At 43.6% G+C, this 20,912-nt stretch overlaps 1 protein-coding gene across 1 annotated transcript in view; it reads right to left on the bottom strand.

Annotated features, from left to right (window-relative positions):
• Positions 1-20,298, bottom strand: part of CSRP1 (cysteine and glycine rich protein 1) — a 36,762-nt gene extending 16,464 nt beyond the window's left edge. The window contains exons 1-2 of the mRNA XM_069074550.1: positions 20,093-20,298; positions 8,988-9,100 (exon numbers count right to left, since the gene is read on the bottom strand). Of these exons, the coding sequence (XP_068930651.1) occupies positions 8,988-9,099 (112 nt within the window). The 5' untranslated portion in view covers position 9,100; positions 20,093-20,298. The remainder of the gene's footprint in view (positions 1-8,987; positions 9,101-20,092) is intronic.
• Between the last annotated feature and the right edge of the window lie 614 nt (positions 20,299-20,912).

A 20,912-nucleotide genomic window follows, 5' to 3' on the forward strand; every position in this document is an offset into this window, starting at 1 on the left:
GGGTCACATATTCATATGCTTAAAGTATTATTTTTTAGTGTAAGACTGTCATCATTTTTTCATACATATGTTTTTTTCTTAGTTCTATAACTTTCAGCACAAATTTAATAATTCCCCTGCTGAAAATTCCTTTGCCTTTACAAACTCTTAAAATATACCTTGGACTTGAGTATAAGTCATAAATACTTATATGTATTTGGGGCATAAAATTCTTGTTTCATTTTATGTATGACCCACATATGGATAGTGATTGGTCCCTGATGAGGCAATGAAGGAAGAAGAGGGAAAAGGGAAAAGAGGAGGAAATTATGGGAGATATTAGCCAAATTCTCTAAATTCCCTGCCCCGAGGATTTGGGTCAAATGCAATCAAACACATTTCTCCATTTGCTTTTCTCCAATTTGGTTGAAGATGGTAATAAGCATAAAAATAATGTAGGCTTAAACTCCAAAGAAGTCAGAGGCTATCGAGTTTTTCTGTATACAGTGTCTTACATGATGCCCCTGTGCTTTCTGATGGTTATCTGATGAGGACAGTGATAATCTGGGACCCAGTCCATTACTGGCCTAGGATATCTTGGTTTGTGATCATCACACAATGGTGGTTCTATAGTTTCTTCCTATATCATGCTGTCCTCATGCTGGAGTTCTTGATCTAGAACTAAAATGAGGAAGGTAAACATGTGGACAGACAACTACTGAACATCACTCTCTACTAGCAGTGACATACCAAGGTATGACTGGCACACTGCCTCCAAGCCAAGTTAAGCAGGTAGGACCTTTGCCTTCTCGCAGCTCAGTCTAGAATTGAATGGAGGGAAGCCTTAACTAGAAGGATTTCCCTAGTTCCAGGATTACCAGCTTCAATACTTTTAGCATCTTTATTTTCAATGGTATGGACAGTCTCTCTACCTATACCAGACTGTAACCCATGTATACCTTTGGAGACAACATTTATGAGATGTTATGGTCTTTCCCAAAGCCATCCTCCAATGGCCAACCTTCTGCCAATGATCCTCTCTTCATAAAACTAGGCTGGTCTTCAGACAATGGATAGAGTCTATCAGCAGACCTGTGCTGCTCGGCTTGGTAAGACCTACCAGAGCTTATAATCCAGAGACATAACCTTCAAGCAACTCAGGGTCACTTCTTTTGTTATTGTTGCTTAATTGTGTCTAACTCTTGGTGGCCCCACATAAGGTTTTCTTAGCAAAGGTACTGGAGTGGTTTGCCAAGGCAAAGAGAGATTAAATGACTTGCCCAGGGTCACACAGCTAGTGAGCATCTGAGGTCATATTTGAACTCAGGTCTTCCTGACTCCAGACCCAGTGCTCAATCTATTGAGCCATCTAGCTGCCTCTAGGGTCACTTGTACACAAGCATAAGGCATAGGAAGAAAAATCTAGTTCTGGAGTCCCATGATTCAGTGACATTAATAATTCACATCTCATTAAAAAAAATAATTCACATCTCAACCATGGGGCTCTTGACCAAAGGCAGGCAAGGATTCTACACTGTAAACACTCTTGGGAGGTTCTATTGTGCAGCCAGCAAATCTGGAGCAACTCTAACACTTCACTGTATTTGACATTTAATTAGCCATTTATCCATTTATTCTAATGAAACTCCTCATTAATGTCACTCCAGCTTGCATGCAGATTTTAAAAAACAAAATAGAAGTAATAAAGTTTTACAGAGGCAGCTTGATGTAGTGGATAGATGGCTGGCCCTGGACTCCAAAAGATCTGGGTTCAAGTCCTGCCACTGACACATAATGGCTGGATGATCTTAGACCACTTATGGGATCATAGATCCAGACCTGACAGAGTCTTCAGAGGCCCTTGAGTTCATGCTCCTCCTGTCACAGTGATTCGAATAACTTCTCAGTGTCCCCAGGCATCTCTAAGATTGTAAATGGCTGACAGAGCAGGTGTCCTTCTACATTGGTAGAGAGAATTTCCAAACTCCCTCAGTGGAAATTCTCTAAACCAATAAGACCACAGGTCTGGGTTTTTTAAAAGTTTCTAAGAGATTTCTCTACTGTTCTTAGTGGATGCTGCATTTTAACAACCTGTGAGTTGCACCACAATAGAGACACCAAACAGGAGACCCCCAACATCCCCTGGTAGAGACCAAACCAGAATAAAACATAATTGGTAAATATGTAACAGAATAAATAACAACACAACAAAACATAGATAATGTTAATTTGTGGTTTTCTAAGTCAATTTGAAGCCCACAGGAATACATCTATAGGGATTAGTGGTCCCCTTTCCATTTGGAGCAGTTACGTTATGAAGTGAATAGAGAGCCAGGCCTATAGCCAGTAAGACCTGAGTACAAATCCAGTCTCAGATACTTACTAGCTGTGTGACCCTAGGCATGTCACTTAACCCTGTTCGCCTCAGTTCCTCATCTAAAAAAAAAATGACCTGGAAAAGAAAATGGCAAACCATTCCAGTATCTTTGCCAAGAAAACCTTAATGGGAGTGGGAAACGACTGAACAGTAACACAGTGGCCAAGTAATGGGGTGAATAATGCAAGGTGAGTAGTATTTACATTCAAATACAAGGTGAATAAACATTTATTAATCTATTCACATAGCGAATTAATGTTTATTCATTCATTCATTAATTCAGTCAACCTATGAGTGTCTACTCCCATTAATCAAGGTTAGAACTGACTGGATTTTAATTTTAACAGCATTTACTGCCAAATACTTCTCTATCCCAAGAGGCGCTATATACTCCCTACTGCTCAGGATAAACACAATGCTCATAAATTAGGGAATCTGAGACACTAAGGTGGGATTGTTTATCAACCACTGCTACCTGATTTATCTCAGCCCTTCCCACAAAAGTACTGGGAATGCTCTGGAAATGACTAGCACTGGTCTAGACACATGCTTGCCTATCAAGGTGCCTCTTCTTTTGCCTGTTGGAATGTTCTGTATGCCTCCTATCTCTCTGTTCATCTACTCGTTCCAAGTCTAATTCCTCCCTGCTCTTTCTGGCATATCCTGTCTCTCCCTTGCCCATCTCGTGCCCAGTGGGATAATACTGGCACCGTTATCAGGAGGATCTACAACCAAGTATTCAATATGTCAGAGGCAAAACAATCTCACGGTCTTGGGACAGTGAGATGGGTCCTTCTTTTAGGGCTTGGCATAGTAGTACCGGGAACTCTGCCCAGACCTCAAATCCTGACAAACCCTTCTATTCTTCTAGGATAAAAGGACCAAAAGTCCTTTTGTCTTGTTGGTCTCCCTGAATTTAAGTTGAAACTGCCATCAGACTTAACAAGCAGCTTCTTGATCACAAGCTTCTTCCATCTGCCTCAAACTTCAAGCCATACTGTGACGTAAGTTTATAAGTGAGTGATGTATCACAGAGCCTCAGAAGTAAAAGATACTTCAGAGTCCATCAAATACAACCCTTTCCTGTCTAGGAATGATCTCTATAACATCCACAGCCTGCACTCAAAGACCACCAATAATAAGGTCTTGTCAACATGGCATTTAAAAAAAAAGAAAGAAAGAAACACAGAAGAGATCAGGCAACTGTACTAATTCAGGCTGAAAAACACACCATTGTCTGAATTATCTGAACACATCAGGCAAAGGTGCTTTTCTAAATCTGGGGCAATTCCCCATTAAACAGAAATTTAAGGTGAATGTGAAATGAACAAAATGGGGAATTGGCAGCTACTTGGTGAACCACATGGAAAATCCAGCCAGATACTTCAGAGCAAAAGAGACACCTGGTAGGCCAAATAGTCAGTGGGGCTTCCTACACAGATCAAAGGAACCAAAGACTCATCTGAAATCTATCCTCTCTCATTGTTCCACAGGCCTAGTCCATCTAGCCCATTGGCTATTCCCCAAACAAGACATTCATCTCTTGCCTGAGTACTTTTGTAATAGCTGTCCCTGATACCTGGCATGCTTTCCCTCCTCATCCATCCCCTCTTGGAATTCATAGCTTCCTTTAAGACCAGTTCCAAAACTACCTCCTACATGATGCCTTTCCTGTTCCCTCAGTTGTAGTGCCCCAGTTCCAATGACCCACACACACACACACACACACACACACACACACATATATATATATGTATATATATATATATATATATATATATATATATATATATATTCACTTATCTGACAACATGCTATCTTCCTCAATAGGAGAAGGTAAGGACTGTCTCACCATTTGTGTTGTTTTTGTTGTTGTTTTCGTTTTTGTTGGTTTTTTTTTTTGAGGGCATTTGGGGTTAAATGACTTGCCCAAAGTCACATGGCTAGTAAGTGTGTTAAGTGCCTGAGTCTGGATTTGAACTCAGGTCCTCCTGACTCCAGGGCCAGTGCTCTATTCACTGCACCACCCCAATCTCACCATTTTTGGATGACCCAGGGTCACACAGCCAACATATGCCAGAGGTAGGACTTTCTGGTTTTGAAGCCAGTGCCCTATCCACTATGCCAAGCTACCTCTTAGCTGCCTAGAACATTATTGATGCTTACTTAGGAAATGCTTGCTGACTGATAATATTCAAGAACAAGTTTGTGGACAAAGATATATAACCAACATGCTAATGCTCCCCAGAAGAACAAGAATGAGCTGTCATCCCTGAATACATTCCGTTCCTTTGGCATCTCTCTCTCTCTCTCTCTCTCTCTCTCTCTCTCTCTCTCTCTCTCTGTCTCTGTCTCCCTCTCTGTCTCTCTTTCTCTGTGTGTGTGTGTCTCTGTCTCTTTCCCTGTCTCACTCCGTCTCTCTGTCTCTCTCTGTGTCTCTGTCTCTGTCTCTATCTGTGTCTCTCTGTCTCTGTCTCTCTGTATGTGTGTGGTCCTCTTATGTGTTTTCCAGCTTCGGCTTGTGGTCATGTAATGATTCTAGAAATGCCTAAAAGAGTTGTGCTCTCTGCTGGTAACCTGGCCCCAGGTCCTTCCCTTGTCTATCTGCACCACTGTCCTGCATTCCTGACCTACCTCGATCTGTTACCTCTCCTAACCCCAACTCAAAACAAAATCGTTCAGGCTACAAGCAAGCTGACACCACAGCTAGCCCTGTTTAGGTCAGAGATTAAACAACATTCTTTTGGAAGTCTCTCCTCCCCAGAAGCCAGGACCCTCCACTCCATCGACTTGCCAAGCCAGCTCCCACTCACTCTGGAAATGTAAACAACTCAGAATTTCCAAATTGGAGGCTCTGGCAGAAGGCTGCTGATAACAAGATGCTTCTGCTTCTGAGCCCTCCACTCTAGGCCAATGGCCAACAAAGCCTCTCTGGAGTCCATTTGGTCCATGCTGACCAAACACATCCCCTCCAGCTGTCAACTAAGAGGAAGTCAGCAGTGACCCTTATTAGCTATGTTTGGAGATGGCTCCAGGCTGATGTGCTGGGAGATGAGGGAAGGGCAACGTCAGAGGACATGAAGCTGATCTGATCTTCATTAAAATGGATAATTCAAGCTTACATCCTACCCCAACTGGCCAGCCCCCCACTAATCTCCTTTTCTACCTGGTTCAAATGAATTACACAATTATCCAATCTCTACTTCAACTAGTGTAACCCAGACATAGCCTCAATTTCCAGAATCTCTAAGATGGACTGGAAGATTTGGGTGCTTTATGGGGAAGGGGTGGTTGGGGAGAAGGCCTGAACCTTTTTTTCATCTGTGTAGGGAACTCCAAAAATTGAAACTATAAATGCAACTATAATTCTTATTTTTAAAGAGCTGTCCAAGGCACTGAGAAATTTAATAGTTTACTAGTCATACAACTAGTAAGCGTCAGGGACAGGACCTAAACCCAAGTCTTCATGAATCTAAGATCACTCTCCTATCCTTTTTTTATTTAATACAATAAAACTTTATTTTACAATTTAAACAACATTCTTAGCTCATGGGCCCTACAAAAACAGGCAGGCCACATCTGGCCTGCAGGCCATAGTTGCTAACCCCTGACATAGACTACTAAAACATAGCTTATCCTTTGAGATTAAACATTTCCATAGGGTATTAAAAAATTCATTGTATTTCATAAACTGTGCATTAGCACTACCAGGCACATACATAGCAAAGTAACAATAATAGTAATAAATTAAATTAAACTGGACTACAGCAATGTAAATTAAAAGATCAGTAGAAGATGCTACAAAGTTATGCTATGCTAGGTTATGCTACAATGTCTCCTGGGCTTTGTCTACACACTCCTTAAAAGTCTTCTCTGGGGGCGACTAGGTGATGCAGTGAATAGAGCACCAGCCCTGGAGTCAGGAGGACCTGAGTTCAAATCCCACCTCAGACATTTAACGCTGACTAGCCATGTGACCTTGGGCAAGTCATTTAACTCTAATTGTCCTGCCTTCCCCCCCCCAAAAAAAAAAGAAAAAAAATCCTCTCTGGACTGTGCCATATTGAAAGACATCCCTTCAATGTCTCCCCTTTCATTCCTTCATTAAATCCCCTTTTCCCAGGAAAAGTCATTACAATCCATTAAATTGTATATCACATGAGTCCAGGAGTCAGCTTTTCTTAATCTCTGTACTCACTGCAGTACCTAACACAAGGTATTGCTCAAAGTAGGCATGCAATAAGTATTAGAGGGTAAAGTGAAGGGTAATAAAGAAGAGGAAAGAAAGAAAAAATGAAATTTCCTATGCCATGCTGAGTGTGGCACAGAGGAAAGGGACTTGGAGCCGGAGAGCATGAGTTTGACTCCTGTCTCTGCCACGAGGACCCCGTGACTTTGAACAAGTCAACTCCCTTCTCTGGGCCTCAGTTTCTCCATCTGTAAAATGAGGAGGTTGGGACAGATGACCTCTAAGGCCGTTCTAGTTCAAAATCTATGATTCTACGATCCTATGCCCCTTGGCACCACAGCCTTAAAGGTGTCTTCAGTTTCTCCTCTGAGCTCACTCCACATGTCTAATCTGTTGCTGTTCAGTCATCTCATGGGGCTCTTCATGCCCCCTTTGGGGGTTTTCTTGGCAGAGATACTGGAGTGGTTTGCCATTTCCTTCTCCAGCTCATTTTTACAGATCAGGAAACTGTGGCAAACAGGGCTACCCCTGACTTTCTCCTCTAACACTTATTGTATGCCTGCTTTGAGCAGTACCTTGTACTAGACAAAACACTGAATATAGAAATTAAGAAAATCTGACTCTTGCCCTCGTGTCATATACAATCTAATGGATTGTTAAGTGACTTGCCCAGGGTCACACAGCTAGTAAATGTCTGAGGCTGGATTTGAACTCAGGAAGATGAGTCTCCCTGACTCTAGGGCCAGCACTATATCCATCGCATCAACATTCCATTTATTCTGTAGGATTTTTATATGTACATAGCTGTTTGCACTGTGCTTAGCGCAGCACCTAGTAGGTGTGCATAGTAGATGTTTAATAAAGGCTTACTGATTATACTTACATGTTGACTCTCATTAAAATGTGAGCCCCTTGAGGATAAGTGTGTCTTTGCCTTTCATTGTTTCCCCAGTGCTTAGCACACAGTAAGGGCTTAATAAATGTGTGTTAACTGACTGGTTAAATTCAACCATTTATTGACTTGGTAAGAGTATAATCATTTGGTGACCTGGGAAGAGTATTTCAAAGTTCTTATAACCCCTGTCTCTGTCTCTATCTCTGTCTGTCTGCCTGTCTCTCTCTCCCATTCCTCTGTCCTGTCTGTCTCTCTCTCCATTTCTCTGTTTCTCTATCTCTGTGTTTATGTCTCTCTGTGTCTCTGTTTCTTTCTCTGTCTCTATCTTTGTGTCCATCTATTTCTTTAGAAAAGCTTAAGGATAAAGAAAAAGCCCACTCTGAATACTCAGACCATGGAGAGTTTGCCAGCTGCTAGAAGAGACCCTTCTAGATGGTATGGACAGTTGATAGTTATTGGCTTTAATCTCCTTAGGGTAAGGAGCTGACAGGAATAGCACAGGTTTCAGGAGATTTCCTGGGTGCTCAGCAAACACTTCCTCACTGGCCTGTCCTCATTTGCTACCACTCTGACCCTAGAATGACAATTCCAATGATCAAACCATACACAGGTTTAAGAAGGCAGGATTCCTAGGTTCCCTTTCACTCAGTAAGACTCAAACCTCACACAAGCCAGGCAGCTCTCTCTGCCCCCTTTCCCACACATTCCAGGTCTGCTAAAAGGGCAAACTCTGCCTTGGGATGGTTGGGATCTGATAAGAGCTTGTGGCTCTGAGCTCCTTCCTCTTCTTACTCTGAATGTGAATAAGAACAGCAGGTGGACCTTAGAGTAGAGGCAATTGAGGGGGCCATGTGGTTAAGAGTTTCCATGAGGAAACAGGTATATAGATCTAACTCCAGATTTGGTCCCCTTCTATTCTCTAGAGACACCAGTCTCTGGCCTTTATAACAAGAGAAACTTTGGCTCCAAAACTGGTGATTCTTTTTTTTTTTTTTTTGCTTTTTGGAGGGAGGAAGGTATGGCAATTGGGGTTAAATGACTTGCCCAAGGTCACACAGCTAGGTTTTTTTTTTTTTTTTGCATTAAATGTCTGAGTCCAAATTTGAACTCGGGTCCTCCTGACTCCAGGGCTAGTGCTCTATTCACTGAGCCACCTAGCCATCCCAAAGCTGGTGATTCTTTAAGGCCCAAGGGTCTGTGTCCTGAATGTCTGGACTATGACTGGGATGAAAAGAAGGACAAAATCCAAAGTAGAAAAGTTTTGTTTACAAAGTCCCCCACATGTTCCCTTCTCATCCTCTAGACATCATCCCACCCCCACCAACTCCCTGAACAGTTCATAGCCCAGGAAAGCAGCTTCTTGGGAGAACAAAGAAATCCTTACAGCATTGCCCTCCCCAATTGCTGTATCAGCCAAATCTCAGGCTGTTTATATCCCATAGTAGGGTGGGTTCCCTAGAGTGTTGACAGGTCAGGCCAGTGCTAGCAGGCCCTGGGTCCCAGCTCCCCATGGCAACAATGGCAGGGGCGGGGGGCACCATACTCACTGCACAGGAAGCAGGACTTGTGGAAGCTGTTGCCTTCACACTGAACCTCTTCAGCAAAGTAAACTGTCTTTTGGCACACACCACATTTCTTGCCTCCTCCCCAGTTCGGCATCCTGAGGGAGAAATACAGAAACAAGCATGAGAAAGCTCCACAGACAGAACAAAAACCAAAGGCCAAGGAACAATGAGACCACTACCAAGGCAGAACCAGACCTAGTTCTCAGGCCTGCATGCTTCAAGATGGCAGCCATGCATGACCAGGCATTTCCTCCCCCCTCCCTGGCCTTCCTTTGCTTCAAGCTTACCCTCCCTTAACTCTGCTATCCTATGTAGGTTTCTATCCAAAACAAGTCAGCAAATGGTTTATTCAGGGCCTACTCTGTCATAAACACCTTACAAATCGACAAGTGAAAGCCCCTCATTTTACAGATGAGGAAACTGAGACCCAGCAAAGTTAAATGACTTGCCACGGTCACACAAGAAGTAAATCTCAGAGGCTGGACTTGAACCCAGAATTCCTCTGACCCAGAATCCAGTGCTCTTTCCATGACAACCAGGCTTTCTATGCTAGGTGCTGTAGAGATGATTCAAAGAGGTACAATTTAGTCCCTGCCTTCCCAGGGCTCATCTTCTAGTTGAAAAGAGAAAACATAAATATGTGAAAAGCCAGATGGTACTAGATGTAAATAACAGTTTAAGATAATTGTCACAAAAACTCAATTGTCCAGAAATGAGGTCCAAAATACAGTTGGCAAGTCAGTGCCATGTGATCAGTACACATAGTGGACACAGTAACAGTTCAGAAGCAAAAGTCAGCAGTGTTGTGGAAAGAATTCTGAGTTTGGAGTCAGAGGACCCAGGTGTGAATCCTGCTTCTACTGCTTATCACCCATGTGATCCTAGGCAAGTTATTTCTACACTCATGGTTTCCTTTTCCTTATGTATGTAATGAGGACGGCCGTACTAGACCATCTCTAAGGTTCTTTACAACTTCAGATCCTGTATCATCCTCTGACCACTGTGGGCCAGGAAGTTTTTTCATCTTCTTTGAGAAAGTGTGTCTCTCACGTATTTAGGAACACAATTCTTAAGAAATGGGGATCCTTTTTTAAAACGTCTGCACAACATATGGTAATACTTAATGAACATTCCAGATGAAAAATGGTGACAATACCTCCCTAGCACCACAGTGGGTAATCAAGGACACTGTGGACAGCCCATGGAAAATGAAGAGATAGAAGACAGAGTAAGATTGGAGAAGTTGAAGTGAGTATGCTAGAACAATTGAAGTAAACAAACTGGAAAGACTCGTTCCATTCTTGAAGGGGTTTCAAAGATGTTGAGAGGTTGTATTTAGGCAGAATCAGGGAAGAAAGCTTCAAATGGGAGTTGGCTTCCTGAGGTCTCCTTGCCACCAACACCATTCATTATGAAGAGGACAATTTAATAGCATTAGGAAATATCTAGGGCCAAATAAGGGAGGGATCAAACAGCAAAAAAGACTGTCACTCTTCTTTTCCAAGGCAGAGGATAATAGAAGCATGTCATAGGATCACAAATACTGAGTTAGAAGGGAGCTTGGAGGTCATCTATCCCAATACCTTTATTTTATAGATGAAGCAACAGAAACCCTGAGAGCATGTGACTTGCCAAGACCAAAGAAGAAGTGGAATACTGTTGGTCTGATGTTGAGTGCTCCAGAGAGCTTTCCCCTGTACCATACTGCCTCCAACATCTTGGAATGTGTTTGGCTTATGTACACCATGTCCAAACCCCTCAGCCTTTACTTGCCCAAGCTTCATCTTTCCCCAACCTCTCTCTCATGGTAGGATGGGAAGAGCCCTGAATTTGGAAGCATGGACCTGCAATTAAAATACTAGCTCTGTCACTGACTCCCTGTGTGACCTTGAACAAGTAAGTCTCTGGGCCTCAGTTTCCCCATTTGAGAAATGTGAGTTTTTGAGCTAGCTGACCTCTAAGCTCCCTGCAAACTCCCTAGCTTTGTTTCCGTGATCCTGCCACCTCTACCTATGCTAGTATACAATATATAAATATGTAATATTTTAAATAAATAATATATCTAAAAATATAATATACAAAATAGTATATAATCTGCTTCCAAATAATCAGAGGACTCTCACCTCTACCCTTTGTCATCAATTTCTATTCCTTACCCTAATCTCTAATACCATTTCCTTCACCCCCAACCCCTGGAACACCTTTGAGTCCTGATGAATTGTCTGGTATGATGCAGTCTTTCATATCTATATAGTTCATATCTATATGGCATTTAAGGGCTTACAAAGTGCTTTCCTGTAAACAATTCTGAGAAGTTAAGTCAGAACAACTATTATTGTCCCCATTTTACACATTGGGAACCTGAAGATCAGAGATTTGCCCACAGTGATACACTTAATACATATTGGAGCAAGGATTCAAACCCAGATCTTCTAATACCTCTCTGCCCCTGGAAAGCAAGTTATGGTTCTGGAACCCAACAAGAGGTTATGCCACCCCCTCGGGAATGAATCTCACCCTGAGCTAAGTGGTGGAGAGACAGCTTTCAAGTGAAGTTTTGTTTTGAAATACAAAAGCTCTTTGCCCTGTGAGGGAGACCCACTACACTCCATTGCTGAGCTCCATAGAAGCTGGACCTTGTTTCTCCTGGCTTTAAGCCACAGGCAAACTTCCAGGCAAGTTTCCAAGGGAATCAGGAACAACAGAAGAAAAGACGGAGACCAGAAGACCAGTCAGAGAGAAAATCTGCCCCCAGAGACTTCTTACTGGGGTATTCTCATATATCAAAAAAAACCAGTTTTTAACCTGGTCTCAACAGATTCCATCACTTGGTTGGGTTCTTGCCCTTGGAGCAGGAGCCTCTGACTTAACAGTAATTAATGAAGGAGAAGCTCAAAGCTAAGGAGCCAGAAGGTGCAGAGAGGTCTTTGAAGTTGCAGATGGACTTTGGTAACATTTGGTTTAATCCAAGTAAGGACCCTTCCTAGGGGATGCCTCACCAGATTCATATTAGAGGAGAGTCTCCACTGAAAAGAGACTTAGTTATTCTCTCTTTCTCTCTGCAGGGGGAAAGTTGAGTTTCCAGTTCATTTCTCTCTCCACCTCCTGGTTTCTGCCCAACCCCCTTCTTTTTGGCCAAGTCCTTGACATCTGGAATCCTGGATTGCCTTAAAAGGAGACCTGTTTCTCCCAGGCTCCATGTCACCAGGAGGTGGGAGGGGTGCCTCCTTTTCATGCTCCTTGAGAGAAAGGAGGCCCACAGGAGGGTCTGAAAATGGCAAGTACTTTCCTGAAAGACTCACCCCTGAACCCTCACAAAAACTGCTCAAATCAAGACACTCCTATCCATCACCAATGGGCTCCCCAGCTAAGCCCTTAAGCCTCCCTCCCAGGCACAAGACCAGACACTCATGCAGCATCCTAGACACTTTCTTCTTGAAAGTCTGCTGAATTCTCTGTCTCAGTTATGCTAATGAGGATGGGACAAGATACAGGTCTGACTCTCTGGGCCTCAGTTCACTTATGTAGCATATACTTTGTCATTGTTGCTGTTCACTCATGTTCTGTTCTATATAACCCCATGGACTTTTATCCATGGAGTTTTCTTGGCAAAGACACTAGAGTGGTTGGCCATTTCCTTCTCCGGTGTGTCCCTATCTTACAAATGAGGAACTGAGGCAAATAGGGGTAAGCGACTTACCCAAGGTCACACACCTAGCAAGTGTCTGAGGCAAGATCTGAACTCAGATCTTCCTGACTCCAGGCCCAGTGCTCTATCCAATGCACCACCCAGCTGCTCAATGCACACCTTACAAATTCTCTAAATTGATTCTTACAATCACCCCTTAATTTAGTTTATGTAAGAACAGATGATGAAAAATAAAGTTCAGAAAGGTTGAGGTATGCCCAAGGCCACACAGTTTGAAATGTGCAGGGCTATGATTCCCATCTGGGTCTTCTGTTTATAAGCGCCTTCCTTCTGGGATTGCTTCCCATTTATACTTTATCTCCTCTCTGTGTTTGTATGCTGTCTCCCCATTCGAATTTTAGCTCCTTGAGAGCAGGAACTGGTTTTGCTTTTGTTTTTGCCTTTCTTCATATTCCATCTCTTAGTAAATGCTTGTTGATTGATGCTTTCCATTAAACTATCTCGCCTCTTTATATACTATATTTTTGGTTCAAAAAAATTCTGTAAAAAATAGAGATTTACCTTTCAGTTGCTCTATATAACCATCTATCCTGTACAGTGTCCTGGATGATGGTTAATAATCACTACTCCAAATAAAAGTGTCAGCCACACACCTGCTGGGTGTAGAGGGGCCCCTTTAGTATGCCCACCCTCCTGTGCACTGATGGAAAGCCACCCCTAATCCACCACAGAGTAACTGCACAATAAATACATTTGGAGTTCAATTCCAGCAAATCAGTTATTAAAACACAACCTTTTCAACAGGGTAGAAATTGCCTCCTGGGCTGCTAGAGATGGCCTGTTATCCATTTACTTTAAATGACATGTAATCTGAGGCTGGAGCCTTTTGATAAGCTCCTAATTCCATTTGGCTAATTCTATCATTTGACTACAATCACCCTGTTACGTGAGATACTCTTGAAGAGGGATCTGAGATGACAGCAGTTTCCCTACCTGGTTCCTCCTTAATCCCATTTTTAAATAGGGCTTGAGATGATTTTTTTTTCAGGGCCAGATGGGCTAGTGTTTAAGGGAAATTAAATTAAAATGATATAATATACTTCATTGCAGTACAGTGGAAACAGTACTGGGTTTAGAGTCAAAGAACCTCAGTTTGAATCTTAATTCCGTTACTTCACTTCTCAGCCTCATTTTCTTTGACTGTAAAATGAAGGCACTTCTAAGGTTCCTTTCTGTTCTAAATCTATGATCCTATGGAGGGTGTGTTGGCTCCAAGTTCTGGGATGTCTATTAGAGTATGTGTTAAGTGACTGAAGAAAAAAAATGGATAAACATTTCTGGCTCAGTCTCTTCATCTGTAAAATGGGAATAATAACGCTTATAACTCCTTCCTCAAAACACTTTTTAAAGGAACGACCTTCACTTAGAAAGGCCAAGGCCACCCACTGTATCCTGGGCCATCACCAGTGCTATTGAATTCTGTCTTGCCAATGGACTTTAATGACTCTGAGCAGAGAACAAGGCTGACAGCTTTGAACAGCAATGCCTCGATTAAATCCAGTTCATGAGCAAGTCAAGACATCACCCTCATGATGTCATTGGTCCTCTTAGAGAACAAAGGATGTAGAAACAACAACACACTTTTATAAAGAAGCACTTTGAGGCAATTAGGTAGAGTGCTGGCATTGGAGTCAGGAAGACCTGAATCCCAGCACTCTCTGCTCAATTTCCCCATCTGTAAAATGGGGATGATAACGGTACCCACCTCCCAGGGTTATCAAATGGCATACCACACATAAAATGCTTTGCAAACCTCAGTGTTCTATAAAGGTTAGATCCTAGCATTCACACAAACCACTGTACATATGCAAATCATTGATTATCCACAGACATTATCTGGTTTAATTATTAACACATTACCTCTCCATCAGTACCCAAAGTAAAGCAGGATAGGAAATTGTTTCTTTTTTCCCCCTCATCCCACTAATTCATTTGTCCAAAGGAAAAAATACACAGCCCCCTCCTTATATCTTGTTCCTCTCAGCCCAGACCCAACCCAGCTTAAGCATGGAAAAAGTGCAGCATTCAAACACTCCCTCTGAGTCCCCACCCACTCGGTTTGGTGGAGACCTGTCCAGTGTTTGCCTAGTTAGGAAATATGCTACTGACATTACCTGGGCTGTTTGGTAGCTGGCCAGGTACACACAGGAGCTATCAGTTATTTGAGTTCTGTAACTTAAGACTGACTAATCCTTCATTTCGAAGAGTTCATAAAAGAGAAAGAGCAGGAGGTACCTTATCTGTTAGGGCTCAGGGTTAATGTCCTGGAAGGGACAGCTGAACTGCATGGAAGTCACTAGGAGTGGATGGGGTTGTCAGAAGGAAACAGATCATTCCAAGGATGATAAGGAGCTGGTCTCGGAAGCTAAGCTTCTCAGTATGTCTACTGAAGACTACCCATGCCTGGGCCTCTTGAAGGGACCTTGTTGCTATGATGGAATCCTGGTTGAGTGGCACCATATGGCAAATTGGGGGCCACAGGACCAGGAGTGAGAAGTAGAATAAACCTCTAATCAGGTCCTAATTTGCTCTGACCTAAGGTCAGGTGAAGTCACTCTATCTCTCTAGGCCACATTTTCCTTATCTACAAAATAAGGGAGTCAAACTACATGATCACAAAGGTCCTTTCCTATTCTAGATCTAAACTCCCATGTTTTTTAAGGTCATTACCATTCAGCTCTAACATCCAAAGAACTCTCAACCTTTGTGTACTCCAGGCCTCTGTTCTCTAATACCCTCCCTCTTCCTCTCACCTAAGCCATGACACTCCTGTCTTTGTAACTGTGCTCTAAGCTCACCTCCTCTGGGAAGCTTTCCTTGACTGATGTCGAGCCATTTCTCCCTGTCACATGCCCTGAGACCCCACTTTGTGCTCTTTTCATTTGAACTTCTTCAAGTGCTTCCTATGTGCATTTTCACACTATCTGTCTGGCTACCTAAGACATGATCTCCCCGTGAGCAAGGACAGGGGAGAACCTAAAAGCCTCGGTAGATTTCCTGCCCATCCTCTGTATCTCCCCATAACACCTTCTAGAGAGCAGTGGACATAGAAACTGAGTCATAGTGAACATCAGAGGCAGCACTATAGAGATTACTGCCCTCTTAGGAAGATCATATCTCTAGAACCCAAAGTGTCATCTACCCCTCATCTTATATATAGATCAGGAAATTTAGGGAAATTAAGTCTCTTCCAAGGTCAAAAAAGTCAGTAAGTGGCAGTGAAAAGATCTGAACCCAGGTCTCCTGATGCCAGGGACAGTTTCCATTCTATCATACAGCTTCTCAGAGATAAAGGTAGTAGGGACAGAAGGAGTCTAACGTTTGGGTTTTTTGTTTTGTTTTTCACCGATTCTACTCTTCCTCCTTCACCCTCCAAACAAGGATACTAGAGAAGGAAGGATTTTATATTTCTGAGGGCAAATCCCAGGTCCTAGGAGCTGACCTCCAGTACGTTTCCCCCAATATGTCATTATTCAGGAGCCCAGACACTTCCTCTGGCCCAGGGGAAGCCATTGAACCCGAGCTTGAAAATGCCAGAAGCCTCACTATTTACACACTTTACCATACATGGGAATCATTAATAGCCTACGTCAGACAAATTCCTAGGGAGCGATGTATTCCAGCCACATCATTATCATATAAATTCCTGACAACTGGAGGCAGCCGGCAGGATACAAGGGGCTTACCTCCCTCTCTAAGAGAGTGACAGAGGAACTAGTTAGTAATGCTTGTTCCCCCCCTCCACCCCTACACAACACCTCCATCTCTCTCTTGCCCTGAAAGGTCTCTCTTTAATCCTTGTTCTTTCAAGAAAATTCCTTTCCTAGACCCATTCTTCTCCCTACAGACCTAGCTCCCTTTCTAATGTTACCATATGGGATCTACAGATATGGTCTTGACAGAAAATTGACAGGCTATGAACTCTAACCTGCCTCTCATTTTGTGCTCTGTGACATCTGATAAGTTGCTTTACTTCTTTAAAATATGAAAATTCATCTTTTCTTCAAAATGTCTATAGACAACTATAAAATTCTTTTTTTTTGGAGGGGGGAAGGCAGGACAATTGGAGTTAAGTGACTTGCCCAAGGTCACACAAAATTCTTTAAAAATCTAAAATATAATACAAATGCTAGCTATTATCTCGCAATTGTAATTTCTCTAGCCATGATTACTTTGGTGTTACACTCTGTTCAAGGCAAGACTTAAAACAATTGCCTAGCTTATTGAGAGAAACCTGGAGAAACAAGTTGAAAGTACCATAAGGACAACTTTGCTTGGACTCTGCCCAGGCTACTTTATGTGCATTTCTACCTTTGTCCCTGTAAGACAGCCTAGATCAGACTGAGAAAACCTGTCCCAAACTCCCTGGTTTTACTACCAAAAATATAAACTCCAGCAGCCAACAAAATCTTTCCAGATCTGCCTTTCCTTCCCAGAGTACTCACACAGAATTCTTCTATTGTTACATCTAAGGAAAACCAGAAAGTAGCCATTGAACATGGTTTCAATAAAGTAGAGAAACCTGATGAATCAAATACCACTCAGTCACCAGACAGTGGCACAGGTCAGTTAAGAACCCCAGATTTCTAAAACCTAGTCTTGAGCTGTCTCACTGCCAGAAGTAAAAGATATTTGAAATTAAGAAAGAAAAGATCCAGCATCGCCAGGGAAAAGCCAGATTAAAGAAGTTAGATTTAAATGGAAGAGGAATGGAATTATTATATCTCCTCATTTTCTTCTGTGTCTCTGTCTCATTCTCTGTCTCTTTATCTATGTCTTTCTCTCTGTCTCTCTTTTGTCTCTTTCTGTCCTCAATGTATCCCTCATTAGCAGCTCTAGTTCCCTCAAAGTTTCCTTCCAGCACTAAAATGCCATACTTCCATAATGAAAATTAAGCCCTTTCTGGACAGCTGGCCTGCCACTCCACCTCCCCCATCCCTTTTAATGTTTCATAAAGGTTAGAAGGTCTACTCCTTCCCTTTGATCACCCGATATAACACTACTTAACGAATTTTCGTTTCTCTCTGATCTACTACATAGAATTTTAACTCAGGATATCCACAGAGGGAGGTTAAAATGGAGAAAAGACAACCTCTGGGCTAACTCACAAGTCACTCACAAGCAAGTTGACCTGCTAGATGGATGTGTGAAAGAGTTCGGCAGAGCTCATGCCTTCCTCTAAAACCACCTGTCAGAGAGCTGGTTTAGTGATATGGGAAGAGGCTGCCCCAACAGAGCTGGAGGTCAGTGCAGAAAAATGGGATTACGCTCCAAAGAGAGCAGGGCTTCTCAGTCATCCAAGAAACCAAGGGAGCCAGAGGGCTTTTCCTCTCCTTATGTGGGGGAAACTCTCTTCCTAAGTTCAGAGCTGATGAGAAAACTAATGAAGAAATCCTTTCAACACAAGGGTTCTTTGAGAGGGAAGGAACAGAACCAAGGAGATGTAGGCCCAGAACAGAACCAAGGACCCTAATGGTCATAGAGTCCAGCCCCCTCATTTTAAAGATGAGAAATTGAGGACCAGACTGGTTAGGGGATTTGCCCAAGGTCACACCAAGATTAAGTATTGGAGATGGGATTTGAACTCAGCTCTCTGGGACTCCAAGTCAAGCACTGTATCCAGTATACCATTCGATGTTTGATGTGGAGAATTTAAAAAATCAAATAAAAGACAGCAAAATGGTTCAGGAAGATTTAATTTTAACATACTAATATCCTGGAGGGAAATTTAAAATTGTTTAATTAGGATGTTATTGTTATTTTATTACAGCTTATATAAAAATAAATAGATCATAGTAAGTTGTAAACATGTTGGCATTATGTGTGGTTTCATTCCTAATTCTGATTTTTAAATGAGAAGATTATTAAGCTTCTGAGGGTTTTCCTCAGTATTATGCTGACGCTCTGGTAGGGGCAGGCTCTGAAGCAATGACAAGACAGCTCTCAAACTCTTCTGTTCCTATTTCCCAGAACCCTTCTTATTTCAGCTGTCATAAGCTAAGCCCCAGCCAGGGTGGTCTACTCCATTTAATTCCCAGACAGGCAAAGGGTCATTTAGGCAGATCAGTTCCTTTCTCCCCTAAAATGGAGGAACTCAAGTAGGCAAAGGCAGAACCCAGCATTTTATGGGAGGAAGTTAAGGAAGTACATTGTACAGCTGCCACCTAAGATGCAGATCCTGATTCAAATTTGTTTAAAAAAAAAAAGGCAGGAAAAGGCGGGAACGGAGGGTTTGGATTAGACAGTTCTCTGGTCCCTTCCAGCTGTATCTTTCTATTCCTCTATGGAACGACTTCATGTCAAAAATGCCAGAACCAAGGGTCGGGCTGCCAGGGTCCCCAGGAGAGCACACAATTATGTGAGTTTTCAACCTCTGGAATTTCTCTTCTCAACAGCCAACCCCGAGGCAGGTCTTAAATATACTACACAGGTCTTAAGTATAAGAACAGGGAAGGCAGATCTTACAAGCACATAGAAAAAGGCAGCTGGAAAGTTTTCAGCTTTTCTGCACGCAGAGTACTGTCAGAGAACTAAAAAGACCTACTGCTGCACACTGACAGTCAACGTCACTGTGTCAAAGGCCTTGAGGCCACCAGGGGAAGGAAGGTTCCATTCTAGATTTGAAGCCTTCAGTCCTCGCCAGTGGCCTCTCTCTCCCCTCCCCCAGTCACATAGTCCTTCATTTCTGGACCCTAACAAGACAGCAAACCAGAGGACTGAGGAGCAGGGGAAAGCACAGTGTTTGGCACGTAAGATGTGCTTAACGTGTTGGTTGAATGGATGCCCACATTTTCCCTCCCAGACACACGAGTGTAGGTACAACCAAGAAGTAGTTTTCTAGTGATTGCTGTCACTAAGTATGCCCTCAGTCCCAACGGAAAGGAAGGATAAGAAAGGAAGACGGAAAATCTCTGCAGGGCATGGGGCAGGGGTGCAGGGGCGGTTGGGGAGGCGAAAGGGGCGAAGGACCCTGCATGAGGGAGAAGCCAAGCAGAGAGATAACGCAGGCCCGGCAGTATGCCCCACCTGGCCGCGGCGACACCAGATGGCCAGAACTTCCCTCCTAAGTTTTTCTCCAGATGCCCCTTTCTGCCCCTTCGCTTCCTGCTCAGCTCCGAAGGACCCTGAGTAGCCCCCAGGAAAACTCCCCCTCCGTCGGCGCGGGAGCCAGCGCGGGTAGGGGAAGGAGGAGGCGCAGCCCGCCTGAGCGCCACGCTGCGGGTGCCAGCCAGGCTGGTGAGGGTAGGATGGGTGGGGACGGGAGGGAGTGCCCATTGCCCACTGCACGAGTCCGGACGGAGGGAGGGCAGAGCCCTGGCCGGACGCCCAGCCCCTGCCGCTGTGGGACAGAGCTGGAGGGCAGGAGCCGCTCACTCACCTGACCACGGTGGCTGACTCAGAGGGTCGGCAGGCTGGAAGGAGCTCTCCGAAGTGGCCCGTTGCGTCCCGCTCGGGCCGCTCCGCTTTGTTTTTGTTCTCCTCCCGAGAAGGCGTGTCCGGGAGCAACACCAACCATCAGAAAGCTTTGCACACAGCACCAGCGGGGCGCTGATGTCATGTTTCCTGAACTCAGTCTCGGGGGCGCCAAAGGACCCCGGGGCAGCCCAGGCTGGCGCGGCGCAACCCGGCAGGGAGGCCCCAAGGTGACAGAGGACCCGGAGCTCTACATCCCACCCAAGTGCCTGGACCGCTGCCTTAAGTGGTTGCCGCTGACGCTTAGAGGACAGGACAGGGCGCCGTCTTTACGAGGCGGAGTCCTCTTAAGGTTTCTTTCTGTACAGGTGGAAAGCGGACACCCACATTGAGACGTCCCCTGGCTTTACCTGATTTATTTCTTGGGAGAAGTGGGGGCCTAGGGGTGTGAAATGTTGCATACACTGTCAGAGGTGGTCAAAGTGTTAGTTGGTTTTTACTGAACTGTTGTTTGTTTTTAAGCATTGTTATAAGAGAAGGCCCCATGGATAGGGAAATGTCATATTCTGAAATGAATGTATGTAAAAACTAAAGATATCAACAACTAATCTAAAAAATAAAAATAAAAGAGGCTTTCAAACTCTTCTAGCCCACTGTTGGGCTTTATTCTTTATTCTCATCCCCGAGAATAAAGAAAAACCCACTACTCTCAGAACAGCAGAAGTTGAAAGTGGAGAGGCAGGCAAGCAAACTGTGGGGAGGAGGAGGTCGAGTGCTCCAGTTTG

The sequence above is a fragment of the Petaurus breviceps genome, unplaced genomic scaffold (genome assembly GCF_028583685.1).
Source record: "Petaurus breviceps papuanus isolate PSGF00001 unplaced genomic scaffold, PetGlider_PUasm1.0 90895, whole genome shotgun sequence".
Taxonomy (NCBI): Eukaryota; Metazoa; Chordata; class Mammalia; order Diprotodontia; family Petauridae; genus Petaurus; species Petaurus breviceps.